Here is an 18523-nt window from a genome sequence, read left to right as displayed (position 1 = left end):
GATGTAGAAGTGCTGTCTGCACTATGACTACTACTATGTTAGAGAATGCTGTCATGAGTGTCCTACTGCTAATTCTTAGGTGTTTAAATATGGCCAGCAGTCGTGGCCGGCGTGACTCGTGGGTTGGGGGCGGGATACGCACGGGGAGGGGGTTGCGTCAGGGGTATGGAGGAGGGTGTAATTTTGAATTAAAAAAATTAAGTTAACTTACCTTCGTCGGCCCGGTCCGGTCCCGCGTCGTCCTGCATGTCTCTGCTCCTCACAGGAAGCAGGCAGCCTCCCTCCCCTAAGCCAATCACAACGCAACAATGGCAGTGTTGTGATTGGCTGGGACGCCGACCGCACAGGCATCTATGGGGAGGCCATTTTCTCCATGTAGACTGTATGCAGCCTACATGGAGAAAATGGCAGAGTGCGCATGGCTGGTTTGGTCGGCCCCAGAGGGCCCACCAAACAGTCAAGGCCCGCAACATTGAGCTAGCCACTCCTCCCCTGCCCTGTTGCACACCGCCCACCCGCCCGCCTCCAACCAAATCCTTCTGCTTTCTTGCAGTGCGAGAAGCAGTAACATAAAATGGTATTCGTACCATTTTATGTTACTAATTCTCGTGCTGCGAGAAAGCAGTGGGGCGACGCTCCTCCGCCCACGTGGAGGAGCCGCCCGTGGAGGTCAGGAGCATGAAAATACTACACTTGGAGTAAGCGAGACTTGATTATGTGAAACTGCTAGACTGTGAAAAGTCTGAAAGTGCAATCTGTATTGTGAGACTGCTGCTTAGGAGGGGTGTGAGGGTGCCCATCAGTAGAGTAAGGGTTGTGAGTCCTGTCGGTATCATGAATCTGCTATTCTGAGGCACGTGAAAATACTGTCTATAGTCTGACTGTTAGTCTGTGAGTATCGGTATTAGTGTTTAATGCTAGTGGGTGAGGCATTAAAATGCAATCAATAGTGTGAGACTGTTACTTTGCAAGAGGAGTGAGACTGCAGTCTCTGGTGTGAGATTGCTAGTGTGTGCAAGGCGTGAATGCCCATTGTAGTGTGAGGCTGCTCATCTGTGACAGGTGTGAGAGTGTTGGCTATAGTGTGACTTCTAGTGTATAAGAATGCTATTGGTAATGTGTGACTGCTATTTTGAGGAGTGAGATTACTGTCAGTAGTGTGAGACCTCAAGACTGTGAAGCATGTGGTGTTGTTTTCAGTAATGTGTGACTGCTAGCGTGTGAGGGGTATGAGGGTGAGGTCAACAGTGAGTGAATCATATGCTGTAGGACGTGTGAGGGCGCTGTTGCTAGTGTGAAACTGGTAGTCTAAGGGGGGGTGAGTACTTTCTATAGTGTGAGAAAGAAAGAGTTAGACGGTACTCATGGTATTGTGAGACTGCTGTTTTGTGAGAAATGCAAGAGTGTGGTCTTTAATTTGACTGCTGCTCTGTGAGGAGTGTGTGTGTTCTCAGTAGTGTAAGAGTGTCAATCTCTGAGGGTTGTAGGTGCAGTCAGTAATGTAAGACTACTACTATAATGGGTGTAAGAGTGCTTCTGATAGTGTGTGCTTGCTAGTTTTTGAGGTGTCTGAGAGTGCAGTCAGTAGAGTGAGACTGATACTCTACGAGGAGTGTGAGTGCCTGAACAGTGAAAGCTGCTGTCCGAAGGGGGTGAAAGTCCTGTTGACATTGATAAACTGTTAGTCTGCGAGAAGCATGAGTGATGTTAAATGTGGAAGAAAGGAGACCTACAGCCAGAGAAAGAAGCATTGAGACCTATGTGGAGGGAGAGTGAGGAGGCCTTCAGTTGGGGGACAGAGGGAGACAATGACAGAAAGAAGCAGAGCGCCTTACAGTCAAGGGTAACCAGTGTGACCCTGAAGAGAAGATTTAGAGGAGGAACAAAACTTGCACTGAGAAGGAGGGGGAAGGAAACCTACAGAACGAAGGTCAGAGGAACACCTGCGTGGTGAGAGCTGTCATGGAATAAGTAGGAAAAGACACACAATTGATGGACGGAATGCAGAACAAATCAAAACATTCACACCCAGTCAAGACATCTGGGTTAAATCCATCATTCTTTTGCTCACCATGCCACCATAGTTTAGACCTGGCCATATGCAAATCAGTCTTGACCCTGTGCCTCATGGGAACAGTCCAGCTTAAACTGCCAAGCCAGGTCATCCCTGGACCGGAAACAAGCATCCTAGGACCGGTTTCGGGGTTTCACCCATCATCAGCCAGGATAGCTTGATTCAAGTGGCACAGTGAGCCCAGGACCCACATCTGCGCATAACCAGCACACTTAGGGTGGAATAAGTAGGAGGTGGAATAACTGCAATGAGAAGGAGGAAGGGTGAGAACTAAAGTTAGGAGGCAAAGGAGGGGCTCACACTGCAGGCAAGAGGAATGAGACCAGATCCCTGGAGGAGAAGTGGCATTTACATCACAAAAAGAAGTGGAGGAAGAACTGCACTCATGACTTTGAAGGGGGTGGGAGAATTGCAATCAGGGGACTGCCAGTCTCCTACCGTTTCAAAGACATGAAGGGGAAGGGGCAGTCAGGAGGAAGAAGAGACCTAGCGCAGGTGAGAGGCAGTGGCGCTAGAAATAAGTGTACCGAAAGTGCTGCAGCAACCCATACAACTTGAAAGGGTTAGGTGGAGAAAGAGCAGTAAAGGAGCCCTTCAAAGGTTTTCTTCTTCCAGTATTTTTGTGTTTTAGAAGAAACACTGTCAAATATCTCCTATGCCTTTAGTAGGTGACACAATTGAACAGCACCCCAATCTTAAAAAAAAAAAAAGAATTTCAGCAGCGCTGGAGAGAGACCTGCAGTCAGGAAGAGAAGTGGTGAAATATGAAGTGACATGTAGGCGAGATGGCGAGATACCTGCAGGTGAGAAGTATGAAACTTGCACTGATAAGGAGAGAGACCTGCATCAGACAGAGTGAGGTAATTCTTGGTGTCATAAGCCCCTTTAACATGAGTCAAGGAGGTTTCGCCTGCTATGATGTGATAAGGATTGACGGGATTTACTTGCATATTTTCTCTTATGGCTCTATGCTGGCATAGGTCAGTCACTGGTGGCACCCCGCAAGTGAAATAGAAGGACTTAACTGGCAAGCAGTGTTTGTACATGGTAAATGCAGTGGCCATCATGTACCACCCCATATTACCATTACATTGAGTCACCATAAAATAAAGAAACCTCATTATCACATTTTTTATGATGCTGAAAAATTGCCAAGGCTTCCTATTAATTTCCCTTATGATATGGATCCGAGGTCAGGACTGTGAGTCTCTAGGGTAAACAATGCAATATTTGGTAAGGTGCCAGAGTAAAAGCGTTGCTAGAGGCACAGAAGACAGTACAAAGTGTGACTGCTGCCACACCATCAAAGTGAAGAGGCAGCTTCTGGCTAGGAATGGGGCACGACTACCACTGCAATGAAATGTGCGGGAAGCAGCAATGCTAAAGGCAGCACCTTTCGTTGGCAGGCAAGAGCGCACTGACAAGTTAGGTGCAATGCCAAACTAGAGAAGCAGTCTTTAATGACCAAAACAATGTTGTACTAAGTACACAAAAGATGGCACTAACAATTTATGCAATGACCCACAAGTTATTGGCATTGAAAGGGGCGACTCTCTGTTTGGTGACAACATTGTGCTTTTGCAGAATACCTGGTACAAGAAAAAGTGGGAGACCCAATACACCCTTGGAGGCTTGGGTAATCAAAACATTAGCAGGTAAGTATGCCTACAAGGGATTTTCTGACTTGTACACAATTTGTCATTCAATATGCAGATAATGATGGCAAGCTCTATCTAGTAGCTTACATTCAGTTATTTAGAAATTCAATTAACTCATTTCAATCTGCTACAAATAGTCTTATACAGGTGTACACAGGTGTAAATGTTTCAGAAAAGTAAATTTATAATGAAAACGATTTTTCAAACGGTACAAAAATCTTTATAAAACAACACATCACAACAGATGAATTGATGTTACAAACACCTCATTGTCACTACTGTGAACACCTCTTTCTAACAATATATATAACAGAAAGATGTGACTGGTCAAACAGAAAACATATCCTCAAGACAAATAATTCAGAGCGAAAGTAGGTGTGATTGTCGACGTTTCGGTCTATATGGTGAAGACATCAGCTAGACCATCTTCAGGACGTTAGAATCAAGTGTTGAATGACCCTTAGGAAATTATACGAACAGATTCACTTTGTAGTTGTGTGCATTAACATCTGTCTATTTGCCTTTGGGGAGAGGGCTGCTAATTGTCAACCAATACTCCAAAGAGATCCATGCAGGTTGATTCAGTAAATTATGAACCTCTCGGTGTCATCCTAGAGTGTCACTGTATCAGAATCTAGCATGAGTCTAGATAATGTCTGGGTCCAGCTTCAACGAAGTGCCGCTGTCTCTGCAGTCGGCGTTTGCAGAATACAGTCACTCACACAGAAATGAAAGAATGGCTGAAGTAGGCTGACCAACTGCACCATATTGTATGCTGTAGTGGGAGGAAGCGAAATATGAATGACACTACAGCAGACCAACAGGTGAAGATAGCTGCCTGAAACGCATACATGGAAGTTCATTCCGTATATAATTTTTGCTAAAATCATAAGGTCTTTGCTTACGCCAGACTTAAAAGCGAGGCAAGCAACACAAGCATTAGCGTAAGTCAATAGCTCTTGCCTTTTTGACTGGGCTAGTACTTCTTATGGTTGCTGTGCACATCAGAAAAAAGGGAATGCTTTTTGTGGATGCTGTGCATCATCAGCCGCCCCCCCCCCAAATAAAAAAGCAATAACGTGTGTGTGGGCATTCGTATCATAGCACTATGGAAGCCCAATTTGAGTGACATATGCATGTCCATGTCACGTGGTCACCATTCTGATTACTTTTTCATTTACCATTCCAAGAGGGCAGATACTACTTGGAGCGGTAAAGAAAAAAAATATATTTAAATGTGAGCAGAAGCCCAGACAGCAAATAGCAGCAAATGTAAAGTAAACTTTTAAAGGTTGGGCAGGGAAGCAAAAAAGATGCAGGGGGTATTGTGCAGAATAACAACGTGGGGGGAGCAACCGAGATGCTTAATGAAGAGGCGGGCATGACATTTAAAGAGAAAAAGCCAAAAAAGCTGGGGTTAAGGAAGTAAAGGACAAGCTTGGGTCGGGGGAGAGGGGAGCAACACAAATTGCAAAGAAGTGGGTTAATTTGAAATGGGATGCAACAAATGAGGGCGAGAGCAGAAACCAAACACACTCATCAAATGCTGGAAAAAAAATTAAAAGCGTTGTTCCCTGTATGTGCGCAGTGGAAGGATTCAAGTAACTCGACCAAAAGGCTGGCGAAGAAGCTAAGCTTTAGGCGACTGACAAACACAAAAAGAGAAAGGAAAGCCATTAAGTAAGAAGCAAGCAAATGGAAATGAGAAGAACGTCAATGGTAAGCCATGAGGATGACCAAAAGCCCACTGTAATTTTAGTATGGTTCACAATTCATCTTTCAACATTGCAGCGAAAAGCAGTCCATAGGCGAAACCTAAAAATGGTTCCATATTAAACTGAGCGCATATTTGTGCCAATGCTCAACTGCTTGGGGCCATTTGACCTCAAATTAATATTCTCAAATTCTTGTTTCTATTTCTTATCCAAACTGAAAAATTACAAAGAATCATGTATAAATAATTTTATTTTGAGGTCACAAACATTTAAAGGACCTCAAGATACAGCAGAAATTGTCTCAACAGGGAGGTGCAAGTACCCCTTCAAAAACTACCTGAACATAGAATAAATCCTGTGACAAAGTCTTAACATTTCTGAGAATGTATCTGGATTCAATAGAAAGGAGGATTAGAGTTAATTTCAAAGTAACCCATCAAGTGTTTCTGTTGTAGGAATTTGCGCAAAGTCTGCACACAATGCCCGTTTTTGGTGGAGATTTCCTAACCTGTCTGCTCCACTATAAATAATTTAAACATAAGGCAAAGAAAACTGGTGCCAGGATTGAGAGAAATGACATCTTCAAATCGCACCTATCATAACCTCATTTAACCCATTGGTTTCATACGAAAGAGAAATATATTGAGTAAAAGTGATGTCACTGGTCCTTCTCCAGCTGTCTCAACATGCGCTCTTCTCGTTTTAGTCTCATCCGCTCCTGAAAAGCTTCCAGTTCTTTACGCTGGCAAAAAAATGAAAAGCGAGAAAAAATCTGTTAGCACAACCCCTCATGACATGTCTTGCAACAAACCCTATCTTGTCAGCAGGGCACCAGATTCACTCTAAAATCCTATACATTGTTCACAAATCTTCCTCAAACAGTTGCAATTTCCCCAGGGAAGAACAGTGCAAAATAGGCAGAATATGTGAGCTTAATTACAATCCTGACTACAGAAAACAGGCTAGAGTATATATCTAAACACTACACACCAATGCCAGTCATTCACAAAACACATCCTCTGCCACAAGAAAGATACGAACCAATATCCACACTCGGTACTGCCCGCCCTATGCACATGTACGTATACCATCGTCTCGTAGCACGCTTATATGAATGGTCCACCAGACCTTACAAGGGAAGTGCTTCACTCAATCAAGAACGGGGATACATTTTTGGCGGCAGGTCTCAGGAACAGATAGTTGGCCTATGATTCCAGGAGGATGCAGCGTTTTCCAGCTAATGATGGTATATATCTGCTTTCAGAGAAACAATGTGCATCACCGACCTATGCCGAGTTTGGTATCGAGTGGTGGCGACCAAATCAAGTACGCTTACCATTTTATGGTAAGAAAGTGAGTTTCCCCAATTACCTGCAATAGACATATTAGTGATGTGTAGATTTTGTCTTATATCTCATTCTACTTCTGTGCCTCTAGTGAGTTTAATTTTCATAAATTTTACAGGTAAACTTTTGAGTGTGTTGTGTGCTTCTTCTACCTTTCAGCCAAACTCAAATTATGTTATGTGGATCTTTATAGCGTCTTATCACCTTGTGAGGGTATCCTGGTGCTTTGCAGGTGTGTAGGTAGTGCTTGAAGGCCTTAATCAAAAAGCCAGGTTTTAAGCTTCCTGCGGATTTCAAGAAATGATGAGGATGTCTAATGTGGCGTGGGAGGTTGTTTCATGCTTTAGGAGCTATGTACGATAAAGCATGACCTCCTGCCATTTTGTTGGGTATATGTGGCAGGTGTGCTTACGAGAGTTCGACTGAGAGGAGGTACCTGGCTGGTAGGTTTGTGAAATGCACTCTACTGTTCAGTTAAGCTGGACCTGTGTTGTGTAGGGCTTTGTATGTGTAGGTAAGGAGCTTGAACTGTGCGTGCCTATATATTGTGTTTATAAGTGTAGTGTACACATTCTTTTTCAACACAGAACACTAGACAGAGTAGGCTGCACATGTATGCATGACCTACTACCCTGACCAGCAATGGGGACAACCCACTCACCATCTGCAGGCTTTGAATAAGAGCCTCATGAGAACCCTCTGAAAGACTAAAAGGGCTACCCAAAAGCAATGTGATCTACGAAAAAATGTACAAAATTCCACATGTGAAAGTCTGGACTCAAGACCAATTGCTATAGGCTATATATCAAGTGCTGCGACCTGGACAGGAACCAGCTACTAAAGCAATGACCTCTGTAAGAAGTTTCTGACATCCCTCCACCAGAAACAGTCAGGTAAATTCCAACTAAACATCCACGAGAGATATCCTGGCCAATAGGGGCAAGGGTCTCCAGGAAGTGAGAGACTGGGAGTAAGAGAGTAAAGGTCAAGATGAAATGAAATCGATTCTACATTGGGACATTGAATTCCCAGCTTAAAATTCACCCGTCAGCTTCCAAATCATCAACTGTATTGAGAAGTGCCTGGCTTACTTCCCCTCAAGTGGCCAGGACACTGCGATGCTACCAAGGACCCAGTCACACACGAACCAATGAGCCTAATCAAAGTCACAGGAATATGCTCATGAACCAAGAGAATGAATGCTGGCCTAGTGATAAAGCGACAGAACCAGAGAGACGGCTTTTCAAATATTTAATAAAGGTGTCTTCAGCTCCATTCCAATCAACCTTCAGTTGTTGTGTAGCCGTGCATGGGTACCCAGAAGCAGACACTGGGCACAGTCCGCGGTCTAGGACCCACAGCCCGGCCTTTTCATTTGCACTGCAAGCCTGCATGCTAGCTAGGCCTGCCACCCAGAGAAGAGATCAGGGGTGTGTGTAAGTAATTTGCATAGCAATCATTTGTTCGTTATAAAACAAAAGCACTCTATCTCCAAATGCTAATTATGCCACATCCTGCCTCCTGCTGTCCCATCTCTGGTATGCTTGTGCCGGGATGTGACTGTCCTGTGGGCTGTATAATTTGTAAGAATGTTGTTCTCAGAACGATCTGTCAGTCGCAGAAGAGGAGCAGATCACTATATGTAACCCAACATGGAAGCTACTCAATAAACCGGTTTCATTTCAATTCTGTTCGGGTAAACATTGGAATAAATAATAATGTGGTAGAACAAAGACTCATGATATCGAAAAATGTATGCTCTCATTAAACCCTAAAATCTACGTATAATGCACAGAGGCCTTACATGCTCCTATTTTAAAAGGCTTTTAAGTATCTCAAAGCGTAAGTGAAAGCGTCTGCCTTAAGAAGATATTATGCCACTTGTAAAACTTCCTTATGTATCCCATCGACCCACAGCTGCATTAACGCTGCTTTTTAAAAGCTGTTCACCTTACCACAGAAAGCAACCCTTGTAAACATTATCCTGAATTAATAGAGCGTCTACTTGAATACCATTTCCGCTTCTCTGTCTGGGAGGGAAATGCCGCCTACATACTGAAGGGCCTTTTTTCAGAAGGTGGCTCCTAATTGGTACTTCACTCGTACAACTCAAAGGGCGGATAACACGTGTGATGAGGATGTGATGCTCATTAGACTGAATCATCAAAGCTGACCTCAAAGGAAAATCAAAGATGTGCAAAGAGACCGTCATTAAACTCCATAAAATCTACTGCTATGCCATGTGACTGGCAAACAGAGACATGGCGGACAGTCATGACCACTGTCTAGTAAGACAACCAGATTTATTATTTCAGTGTGTCATTACTTATTTGGAACATCGGTACATGTCATCTCATCGCTCACAGTTACACTGTCAGGAGAGCGATTAGAGGAGCATCCTTCCATGGTGGCGGCAGTCAATCACACAGCACAGCAGGATCAGGGAAGGTGGTGCATACAGTGCCTCGTCTCAAACACTGTGGCACTTAGAAAAGGCTGTTAGTATCCTGCTCTATTTGAAATTAATCCAGATCTCTTGACTGGGGTAATGGTTTGACAGCACCCCCCACCCCCCTTAGCGCCTTGAGACCCTCACGGGTGAGTAGCGCGCTCTAAAAATGTTCTGATTGATTGATTTGTCAGCATTTCGTCCATCATCTGTTCTTTTTACATTTGTCACCCTAAGTGCGAAGGGTATGCCTAGACGTGGGTCCAGCACTCGCTACGGGCTCTGGATAAACATCAATCAGTCATTCTCATCCTCCTCCACCTGTCGGCTGCATTTGACCCCATCTCCCACAGTAGATTGGTGTCAGAGGCAAGGCCCTGAAATGGTTCAAAAACTATCTATCGGACCGCAAAACTATTGTTCAGACGGGAGTCAGCATTTCCTCCGCAAGATCTGTTACGATGGGAGTGCCACAAGGATCCATCTTGAGTCTTACACACTTTAATCTGTACATGACTCCATTGGCCCCAGTGATCAGAAATTATGGATTTGATGTCATATCGTATGCTGACGACACTCAAATCATAATTACACTGGGTCCTGATCCGATCGAAACCAAGGCACGCTTTAAAAACTGCATGTCCCACATTGATAGGTGGATGAAAAGTAACCATCTCCAATTGAACGGTACTAAATCAGAAATGATGCTTTTTGGGAAAGCGTCTGAACACTGGTCACCCGACTGGTGGCCATCCGACCTTGGCACCTGTCCTGCCCCCAAAGAGGTGGTCCGCAGTCTAGGTTTTTACATGGACAATCCATTGTTCATGAAAGCCCAAATAAACCATATTGTTCGCACATGCTTCGGAATAATGCGTACTATGCGGAAAGTTTTCAAATGGATTACCATGGAGGCTTGAAAACCATTGATTCAGGGACTTATTACTAATCGAATGGACTATGGCAATGTGCTTTTGTTGTCCATAAATGAAAACCTATTAAATAAGCTGCAGATTCTACAGAATACTGCAGCCAGAATGATCCTGAACCTGCCGCATAGAACATCTTCCGCTCCATGTCTGAAAGCTTTACACTGGCTGCCGGTGAGAAAGCGAACTCTCTATAAAGTCCTCTGCCACACGCATAATCATCTGTATGGGAAAGGCCCACAATATTGGTCCAAAAAGCTTTGCTGGTATAAGCCTCAGAGGACACTTAGGTCTAGCACTGTGTCACTGCTCACCCCTTTCAGAGTATACACAACGAGATAAGGTGGCAGATCCTTTTCGTACCTTGCGCCGTCCTCCTGGAATAAAATGCCCATATACCTACGATCCATCCCGGTCCACAGCTGTTTTCGGAACAACCTGAAGTCGTGGCTGTTTGATCAGTAATTCTTCCTTCTGTCTGACCAGAGTAGCTGCAAGCGCCATGAGACTCTTCGGAGTGATATGTTTTGCGCTATAAAAGTGCCTCCGACTTGACTTGACGCCACCAGATTCAAGCTAGCCAGGTTGATGAGGGGGAGCCACCCAAAAACCGGTCCCAGGCTACTTGCTTTTTGTCCAGGGAGGACCTGGCTTGGCAGTTCGGGCTGGACTGTTCCTATGAACAGCAGGGTCAAGACTGATTTGCATATGGCTGGGTCTAAACTGGGGTGGCATGGTGAGCAAAAGAATGATGGATTTAACCCAGATCGCTTGACTGGGGGGAGTGCTTGATTAGTTCTGTATTCCGGCCATCATTTGTTTGCGCACTATTTTACAATCAAGACATCTTGAAGAGTGGCTCTTGAGTAGGGAACCTTGCAGCCAAGGAGGTGGTCTGAATTAAAAGCCATGGATTGTTTGTAAGTAGGAATCAGGAAGTGATAGCAACAGATGGCCCACAACAAACCCTGACTTTGGAGACTGACCTTTCTATTTTTCACTGGCATGGAATAACTGTGAAGAGCCACCGACTCCTTTCCCCTGGAAGAGTTTGTTAGACAGAGAACAGTTATCAGGAAGTTTTCTCTTTGCTGTTTGAATAGTGTTTATATAAACTGTTGATTAACAGAGCCGCTTATTGTGTCCAGGGGCACACAGGGCTTAATGGGCCTCAACTATGGGAGTTGGTCCGCTTACCAATGATGTCCCGGGGCTTGGTCTACGGGGGACGTTACTTAACGCAGCCAGGGCACAAGTCTTATAAAAAGAAGTGTGGGGACTGACAATATGCAAATGACCTCATGACGTCACGTGCTGAAGGTGTCCCGGTGTCTGAAAATTACACCGGGACACGTTCAGCATATTTCTGTGGGGGCCAGCTTCTTGGCAGGGGGGACAGCGTCCACCTTGTGAAAAGAGTGGAGGGGACGCCGTGTACCTGCGTGCACCCCCGACTCGAGCCCTGAACTCAGCCCCAAGTACACCACTATAGAACTTTATTCTTAGGGTAGCAAGAGAAGTTGTCCAAGCCTTACTCATGGAGGAGGTGTAGTGTTTAAGGGTCAGAATTCAACAATCAATATAATCTCACTCAAAAAAGGAATGCTGGGTCATTGTTTTGAATTTATAAAAAAAAGTGTTTTTAAAAAGAGTGTTTTCTTACAGAAAATACTCAATATGGCACAGTAATATAAACAGGGGACATAGGGTCTACTAATGTAATTCTACAGGTACGGCAAAGCTAAGCTACTATATGGTGAAAACTTGACAAAGTGTATGCTCACAGTGTGAGTAGTGAACAGCTTCCTATTTCTGGGACCAGTAGGCTAAGCTAAGGATAATGTCTGCAGTCTTATTCAGCTCAAGGTAGGTCAGGTCCACTGTTTTATATTGAGCGCTGTAGCATGACCCCAATCCCAAGGTCTCCGGTGTCAACTCCACACCTAGCCCCACCTTCCTGCTGGCAGGAGCAGCTGTTCCAGGGAGGCTGCATAGAAGCCATGGCAGGGCACAATGCTATTCAGGCCTGAAGAAAACCCTCACCTAAACGAAGAATGCACAGCCCACCCACAGCCCTTGAGGAAAGTTCACAAAAGTTCGTAGGGTGCTCAAGAGCTGTTCCCAGGAGCCTGCGCTTCAGGCTCCATGGCACATGATGAAAGGGAGGGGTCCAGGGTCAAAGGGTGCAGGAACCAGCATCAGCATAGTCACTTGAGCAGAGTTTAGCTCTCAGCCGTGACCAGGGGATGTAGTTGCACTTCTTCTTGCGCAGCATGGAACACAGGGAGACCTACTCCCGCCATGATGGGGTTGGGTCTCACAAGGTCCATCCGTTGGTACATGATGGCCACCACCTCTCAGATGCTCCCAGGCAAAGGAAAGTGGCCTAAACACCTCTTGAGGTCTGATGTGGGCAATCAGAGACACACACCACAACTGCAGTAAGTTCACCACAGCTCCGTGTAGCGCTTCCCACATTCTTAGTGTGGGTCTGCAATTTTATCAGTGGGTCAGTGTCCTTTTCGGGCAGCTCTGCTACATGGCAGCTGAAGAACAGCTTCTTGCCCTGTGGAAGACACCTCTTGTTAGGATACCTCCAGCACCTCTCTCCACACGCCAAGCACATTCATTGACCAAAGCAAAACCCATAACTTCTTCCCGGAGATAGTTGATGACTTCTTCAGACAATATCCCCTCATCTGTATTAGGCTGACTTTCAAAGTCAACAGCCCTGGATCTCAGACGTTTTCCAGCACCCAGCAGGGTGTCACCGATATTGGACACAGAAAAGTCCTGGAGCAGTGACTGGCAGTTTCAGTCCTCCTCCGACACTCCGTTCTCACGCATGTTTTTTCTGATCTACATGTGCTCTTCTGGAAAGGTTTGGGCAGTGCCTTCACTTTGAGTATCCTGCCTTGTCCAAAGCAGACACACAATTTTTCTCCAGGACATGGTAGACAGCAGGAAGTGAGAGTATCCACTGGGAGAATCCCACAACATGAACACAAAGAGGAAAGAAGCCGTCACACAGGCCACCCATTAGCTTTCTGGAAGTAGCAACTCTGGGGAAATCAAGGGGCTAGGCAGTAACAACGTTTGACCCTATAATCCAGATAAAACTGTTGTCTCAAACTTCCCACACCCTCCATCGTATCTAATGAATCCACCAGCAAGGGATCAAGGCAGGACATAGCTAAAGGTCATTTCAGCACATCTAAAAGGAGCCCTGTGGCCAACCTCCCACAGTCAGATGCCACATAAAAGATTCAGAAATGCCAGCAATGCTAGTCTAACCTTCATCTTGCACAGCATTCGTGCAGTAGCAATCCAAAATGGATTTAACTAACAGCCCTAAATTGCACACTCTGCACGATCAATTACTACTAATGCGTATCACACACATGCACTAGCCAGACACACTGAATGTAGCAAAAGACCAGATTACCTAAAACTTAGGCAGAACTTGATATGGACAGCGTCCATAAGCCACTTACCAAGTGTTGAGAATAGGGAACCAGGACTGCTCTGGGACTATAATTAAAACACACACTGCCACCATTGCAAAATTCATGTCAGCCGACAAAGAGACAGTAGTATCTCTTGATACGAAAGGCAAGCATAGTGTGCACACACCAAGAGATCACAATGCCCGTATCGGAATCTCACACACCAAGGGCCAGATGTACGACCGTTATTTGCGGTCGCAAAGGAGATTTCAGCCCCTTTGCGACAGCAAAATAGGTCAGCCCAATGTACTAACCCTATTTTGCGAGTCGCCAACCTATTAGCGACTCGTAAAATAAGGTAGGAGACTCGCTATTAGGAAGGGGTGTGCCAAGGGTGTCCCTTCCGAATAGCGAGTCCCTACCCAATGCATGATTGTTTTGCAACTGCAATTGCGGTCGCAAAACACTCGCAGTTTACCACCCTTCTCAGAAGGGTGGTAAGGCACTCGCAGACGGGAAGGGGTCCCGAGCGGACCCCTTCCTCTTTATGAATGGATGCGCAAATATTTTTTAAGAGCAGGTAGTGGTCCCAGGGACCACTGCCTGCCCTTAAAAAATTAAACTGAAAAGTTAAATTTTTCTTTTTTAAATGCATCCCGCTTTCCTTTAAGGAAAAAAAATGCTTTATTGACAAAGCAGTCCCAGACATGGAGGGCAACAGTGTGTGAAAGGGATTGAAAGCCATTCCCAATGGGGTCGCAAATTGCAACAGCCTCATTAATAATCATGAGGAATGCAATTTGCGACCCCATTGAGAATCGCAAACAGTGTTTGAGACACTGTTGTACATTAAATTTTGCGACTCGCAATTTGATGCAATTCGCGAGTCGCAAAATTCAGTGGTCGTACATCTGGCCCCAAATCCACTAAGTGATCCTCAACGTGCACACATGATGGTTGCAAGCGCTGAAGCCAGAAAAATCAAGATACATAGTAGAGACTTGCATTAGGGTAACATTGGAAAGTGTGCATGCTCGCAAAACCTAGCAGGGGCAATGAATATCAAAACACTTATATTAGTTCAAATATATTGAACAACGTGGATATTGTGGGCTGCAATGGTAATTAAAGTAGTTTATGCAGTGCTTATAAAATATTAAATCAACACAGATTAGGGCCTGCACTAGAGAATGTGATAGAGCAGAATGAATTGTCAGGGTCAATTATACGCAATTTAAACCAATTTATCAATTTGATCAAATTGATTTATCGTATTTAAAAAAAAGAACATTTCATTTGAAGTCAAGTTATTCAGATTTGTACAATTGTGTTGAGTAAAAAACAAAAAAGGGATTTTGAGTTCCCGTTTTTAATGAGGCGAACATCAACCCTCAACCCCACCCCTTCCCTAATTATCCTTTCTGACAAACTTTCTATGCTTCCATCATTCTCCTCCAAACCTGCTGGATACACCGCCATTCCCCATTTAAGACCCTTCTCACATGGACATATGCTAAGTCTCTGTTTGACACCCACCTATTCCGCCCTTCAGCCACTTTTCTCTGTGCTGCATCTTTTCATTTCTGTTTTACTATCCTTCCACACTGTCCTTACATCTCATGTCTCTGCTCTGTCCGGCCCGTGCTCACTTTGGTGATCCAGCTGTAATGACAATGCCAATCTTTTTTCAAACTTCAGACTACCTAACCACAGTTGTAGAAGAAAGGCTTGAGTATAGACTTTTCACAGCGAGCAACTAATGTGGTGTCTGCATGTAGCGCATGTTCAGTAGTAAGACCTTGAGTGTGGATGAGTCTGAGTGCAGAAGCTAGTGGGATCTAGTTTGCATAACCTTGGTTTGGCACAGCACAAGATGGAGGATAAGGGCAGCTACAACAGGGAGTGAATGTGTGTTGCCTGCATTTCTGTGGCTGGAGATCCAGATACTCAACAAGAAAGATGGAGACATGGATTGCCCTTAGAAATTAATGAGGATATTTTAGCAAGTGGTTGCTGACAAGTCTTTCCTGAGTATTGCCCTTTTAGAGGTGGTAGGGGAGAGGAAGTGAGTCAGCAGATCCTGCTCTTAAAGATGTAGAGGCTTGTAGGCAGAGCCTGACAATTTATCTGTGCCTGACTGCTACCTCGGGAAGCCTGAGGACAGCCAGGTGGAGAGACTTTGCACTTCGATACTCCTGTTTGGAGCAAGCATCATCACTACCTGCTATGAGAGCTATCACCTTGCACAAAAGCACTTTGTATCTGCACTAAGCGTAGAAATTGGCATTTGAAAAGGAACCACACCACACTGGTTTCGGAACATTAGACAGTTAATGTAAATCCCCTGTCTGAAAAATAAGTATAAAAGTGGGAGTCAAACTACCCCACTTTCTTACAATTTTAAGCTCTTCTTAATCAAGGGAATGCTCAGCAGAGTACTCAAATAACTGCTGTGAGACCGGATCTGCGTAACAGCCAGTTTCCCAGAGGTGAGGAGACATCATCTGAAGTCTGCACAACTTGCTGAGTCTGCCTACCACCTAGAAACCTGCCTGCCTACCTCCTCTGAGAGGAAAGGAAATTGAATGGCCCTATATGAGGATAAGTCCAGCTTTGGTGCTTGGTGTGTGGAGCACCGAGAAGAAGCCGACTACCCAGTGAAAGCATCCCTTGGACTGATCTGAGTCATAAGTTGGTCATCCGGTCTTCCAAATCTGGTTCATGTGGCGAACCTCGGAAAGAAACTGTTTAGTCAAACAACAGTGTGCTTTCCAAAACCAGTGCAGCATGCCTCAAGGACTGGTGGTGCTGCTGTGACCATGTGGTGCATTCACCCAAGAATGTTTTGGTGCTGCTAACTCTTAACATCTGTCCCTGAACCAGAGGCCATAACTACAAAAGACAAGCACCCATCAATACGGCGTGTCACTCTGAATACCTCACTGGGCCCAGTGAGGAGCAATACCACTGCCCTGGTGAAGAAACAGAAAAGGAGATGCCAGCAGTGGGAGCTCCACAACCGCACCATCCAGCAACTGCCAAGCACCTCCCCACTGAGCAGGTGGCACAAGGCCCAGATACAAAAGACTGAAAGGATGTGCGGCAAATGCACAAGGATAATCACTCCGTATGACACTGTCCTCGCCAGTGAGTCCTGGCATACAAATAGCTGATGGCTGGTTGAGCTCTAAGTCTCTACCCCTAGTCTCCTCACACTACCTTCCTGAGAAGCATTTGACGGCTCACCTTCGCTATCCTGAGAGTGACGTACCGAAAGGGTGTGCTTGGCCCGGTACGCAGAGCAGTAGTAGGATGCAGTGGCGTAAGATTAGCCCCCGCAGCCCCCGACCTTCAGGGGGATTCCTTTGGCATTTTGCATGCGCCGCGGGCCCCCGCACTGAGAGCTCCTGACTGGGTCTTGAGCGTTGGGAGCCCCCTCAAAAGTACTTTGCAGGGGGCCCCCCTCACGTTTCGTTATGCAACTAGTAGGACGAACCACAACATACAAGTGTAAAACAATCCTTGTGGGCCACCCACCAATGCAAGGGAATGGAGGTTAAAATGTGATTTCAGAAAGACAGGTCCACTTACCACAATAAGAACCCCATTTCTTTATTATGCTGTAAAGGCAGTGATCGTATATGTCACAATAAGAATCTGGAAGTCTTTGGAGGGCAGAAAGAGATTTGGGTCTGTGAACTGGCAACTCCTAAGGCTGAAGATATGTTTAGAGCAAGTAATACGGCTGCCCCCCACACCTCCACCCCACTCCGAATCCATCTAGAGTAAGCTAGGCAAGGAGTAAGAGACACCCGGCCACTCAAAGAGATGAGTTCGATTCTGATTCACTCTCAGCATCACTTAGCCCCTTACCTGTTCATTGAGCTCCGGTGGATAGATCTCCCTCTGTGGGAAGAAAGCACACACTTTAAAAGCCTCTCTGGTAGAACTGAAAAGAACAAATGGCATGCCTGCACATAATATTGTTTCATTAACAGATATGGGTCATTAAGAATCAATGTGAATAATATCACTTCAAACTCACCATGCAGGTTAAATTCAGGTGTAGCCATATACACCTGTCACAAACCACACTAAAGTCAAGGCTTTCATTTGTCAGGACATGTATAAACAGGAACACTGACTCTACACATTAGAGTAGCCTAAAGTCACAGACTTCTTCCAGCTCCCGTGGAGCACCCTCAAGTCCCCTTCACAGAGCATAAAACCTATTTTTATGTTTAAGATGGTATTTGAAAAATGTTGAAACAAATCTTAACAGCGTATTTGAGTTCTCGTAGAACACTTTCTTCGTGCAGCCATTTTGGATGTAAAATGCGGATTTCATACTATAATCATTCTGTTCACAGTTATGAAAGTATTTGCACAATATGTTTTTAAGATTCTTTTTTCTTCAAGCAGCATTCTTTAGTTGGAAGGATGCTACAGTTTGCCTAATGTCTTAAGCAGCACTGAAGAAATAATGAACCATTAATAAGGAGAGATCCTTGATCCACCTTCAACCCTTCCTGCCTGACCACAAAGCAAATCTATTGATAGGCCTCGTTCGAAGCAACCATGATTATAGGAATTTCTACTCCGCACTCAACAAACGACAAATAAATAAAATCAGTTTAGTTTGTCTGCCGTTTTAGCCTAAGAAATGGTGCTGAGAAATTCGATAATTCATTAAGCAGAAAATTAGCATTACGCTAGTGTTCATGCTACATAAGGGATGTTGTTAAGAGGCTGCGTGGTGCCTACAATAAAAAAATATACACACACTACACAATAAAACAAACACTCATTTCTGCAACGGCGCAAAATTTACCGCCTAATGGCAGTAAAAATGTTGAGCTCGGAGATAGAATCTTCCACTGTAAGGCCAGAGCAGTATGGACCGTGC

The 18523-nt window shown here is 44.9% G+C and overlaps 1 protein-coding gene across 2 annotated transcripts in view; it reads right to left on the bottom strand.

Annotated features, from left to right (window-relative positions):
- Positions 1-5679: 5679 nt before the first annotated feature.
- PET100 (PET100 cytochrome c oxidase chaperone) overlaps positions 5680-18523 on the bottom strand; it is a 148027-nt gene continuing 135183 nt past the window's right edge. For both annotated transcript variants that reach the window (XM_085654400.1, XM_085654399.1), the window contains exons 3-4: positions 17491-17523; positions 5680-6189 (exon numbers count right to left, since the gene is read on the bottom strand). In XM_085654400.1, coding sequence (XP_085510526.1) covers positions 6106-6189; positions 17491-17523 — 117 coding nt within the window. In that variant the 3' untranslated portion in view covers positions 5680-6105. The remainder of the gene's footprint in view (positions 6190-17490; positions 17524-18523) is intronic.

This window comes from Triturus cristatus, chromosome 4_1, assembly GCF_964204655.1.
Source record: "Triturus cristatus chromosome 4_1, aTriCri1.1, whole genome shotgun sequence".
Classification (NCBI taxonomy): domain Eukaryota; kingdom Metazoa; phylum Chordata; class Amphibia; order Caudata; family Salamandridae; genus Triturus; species Triturus cristatus.
This window is presented reverse-complemented; position numbering and strand designations above follow the sequence as displayed.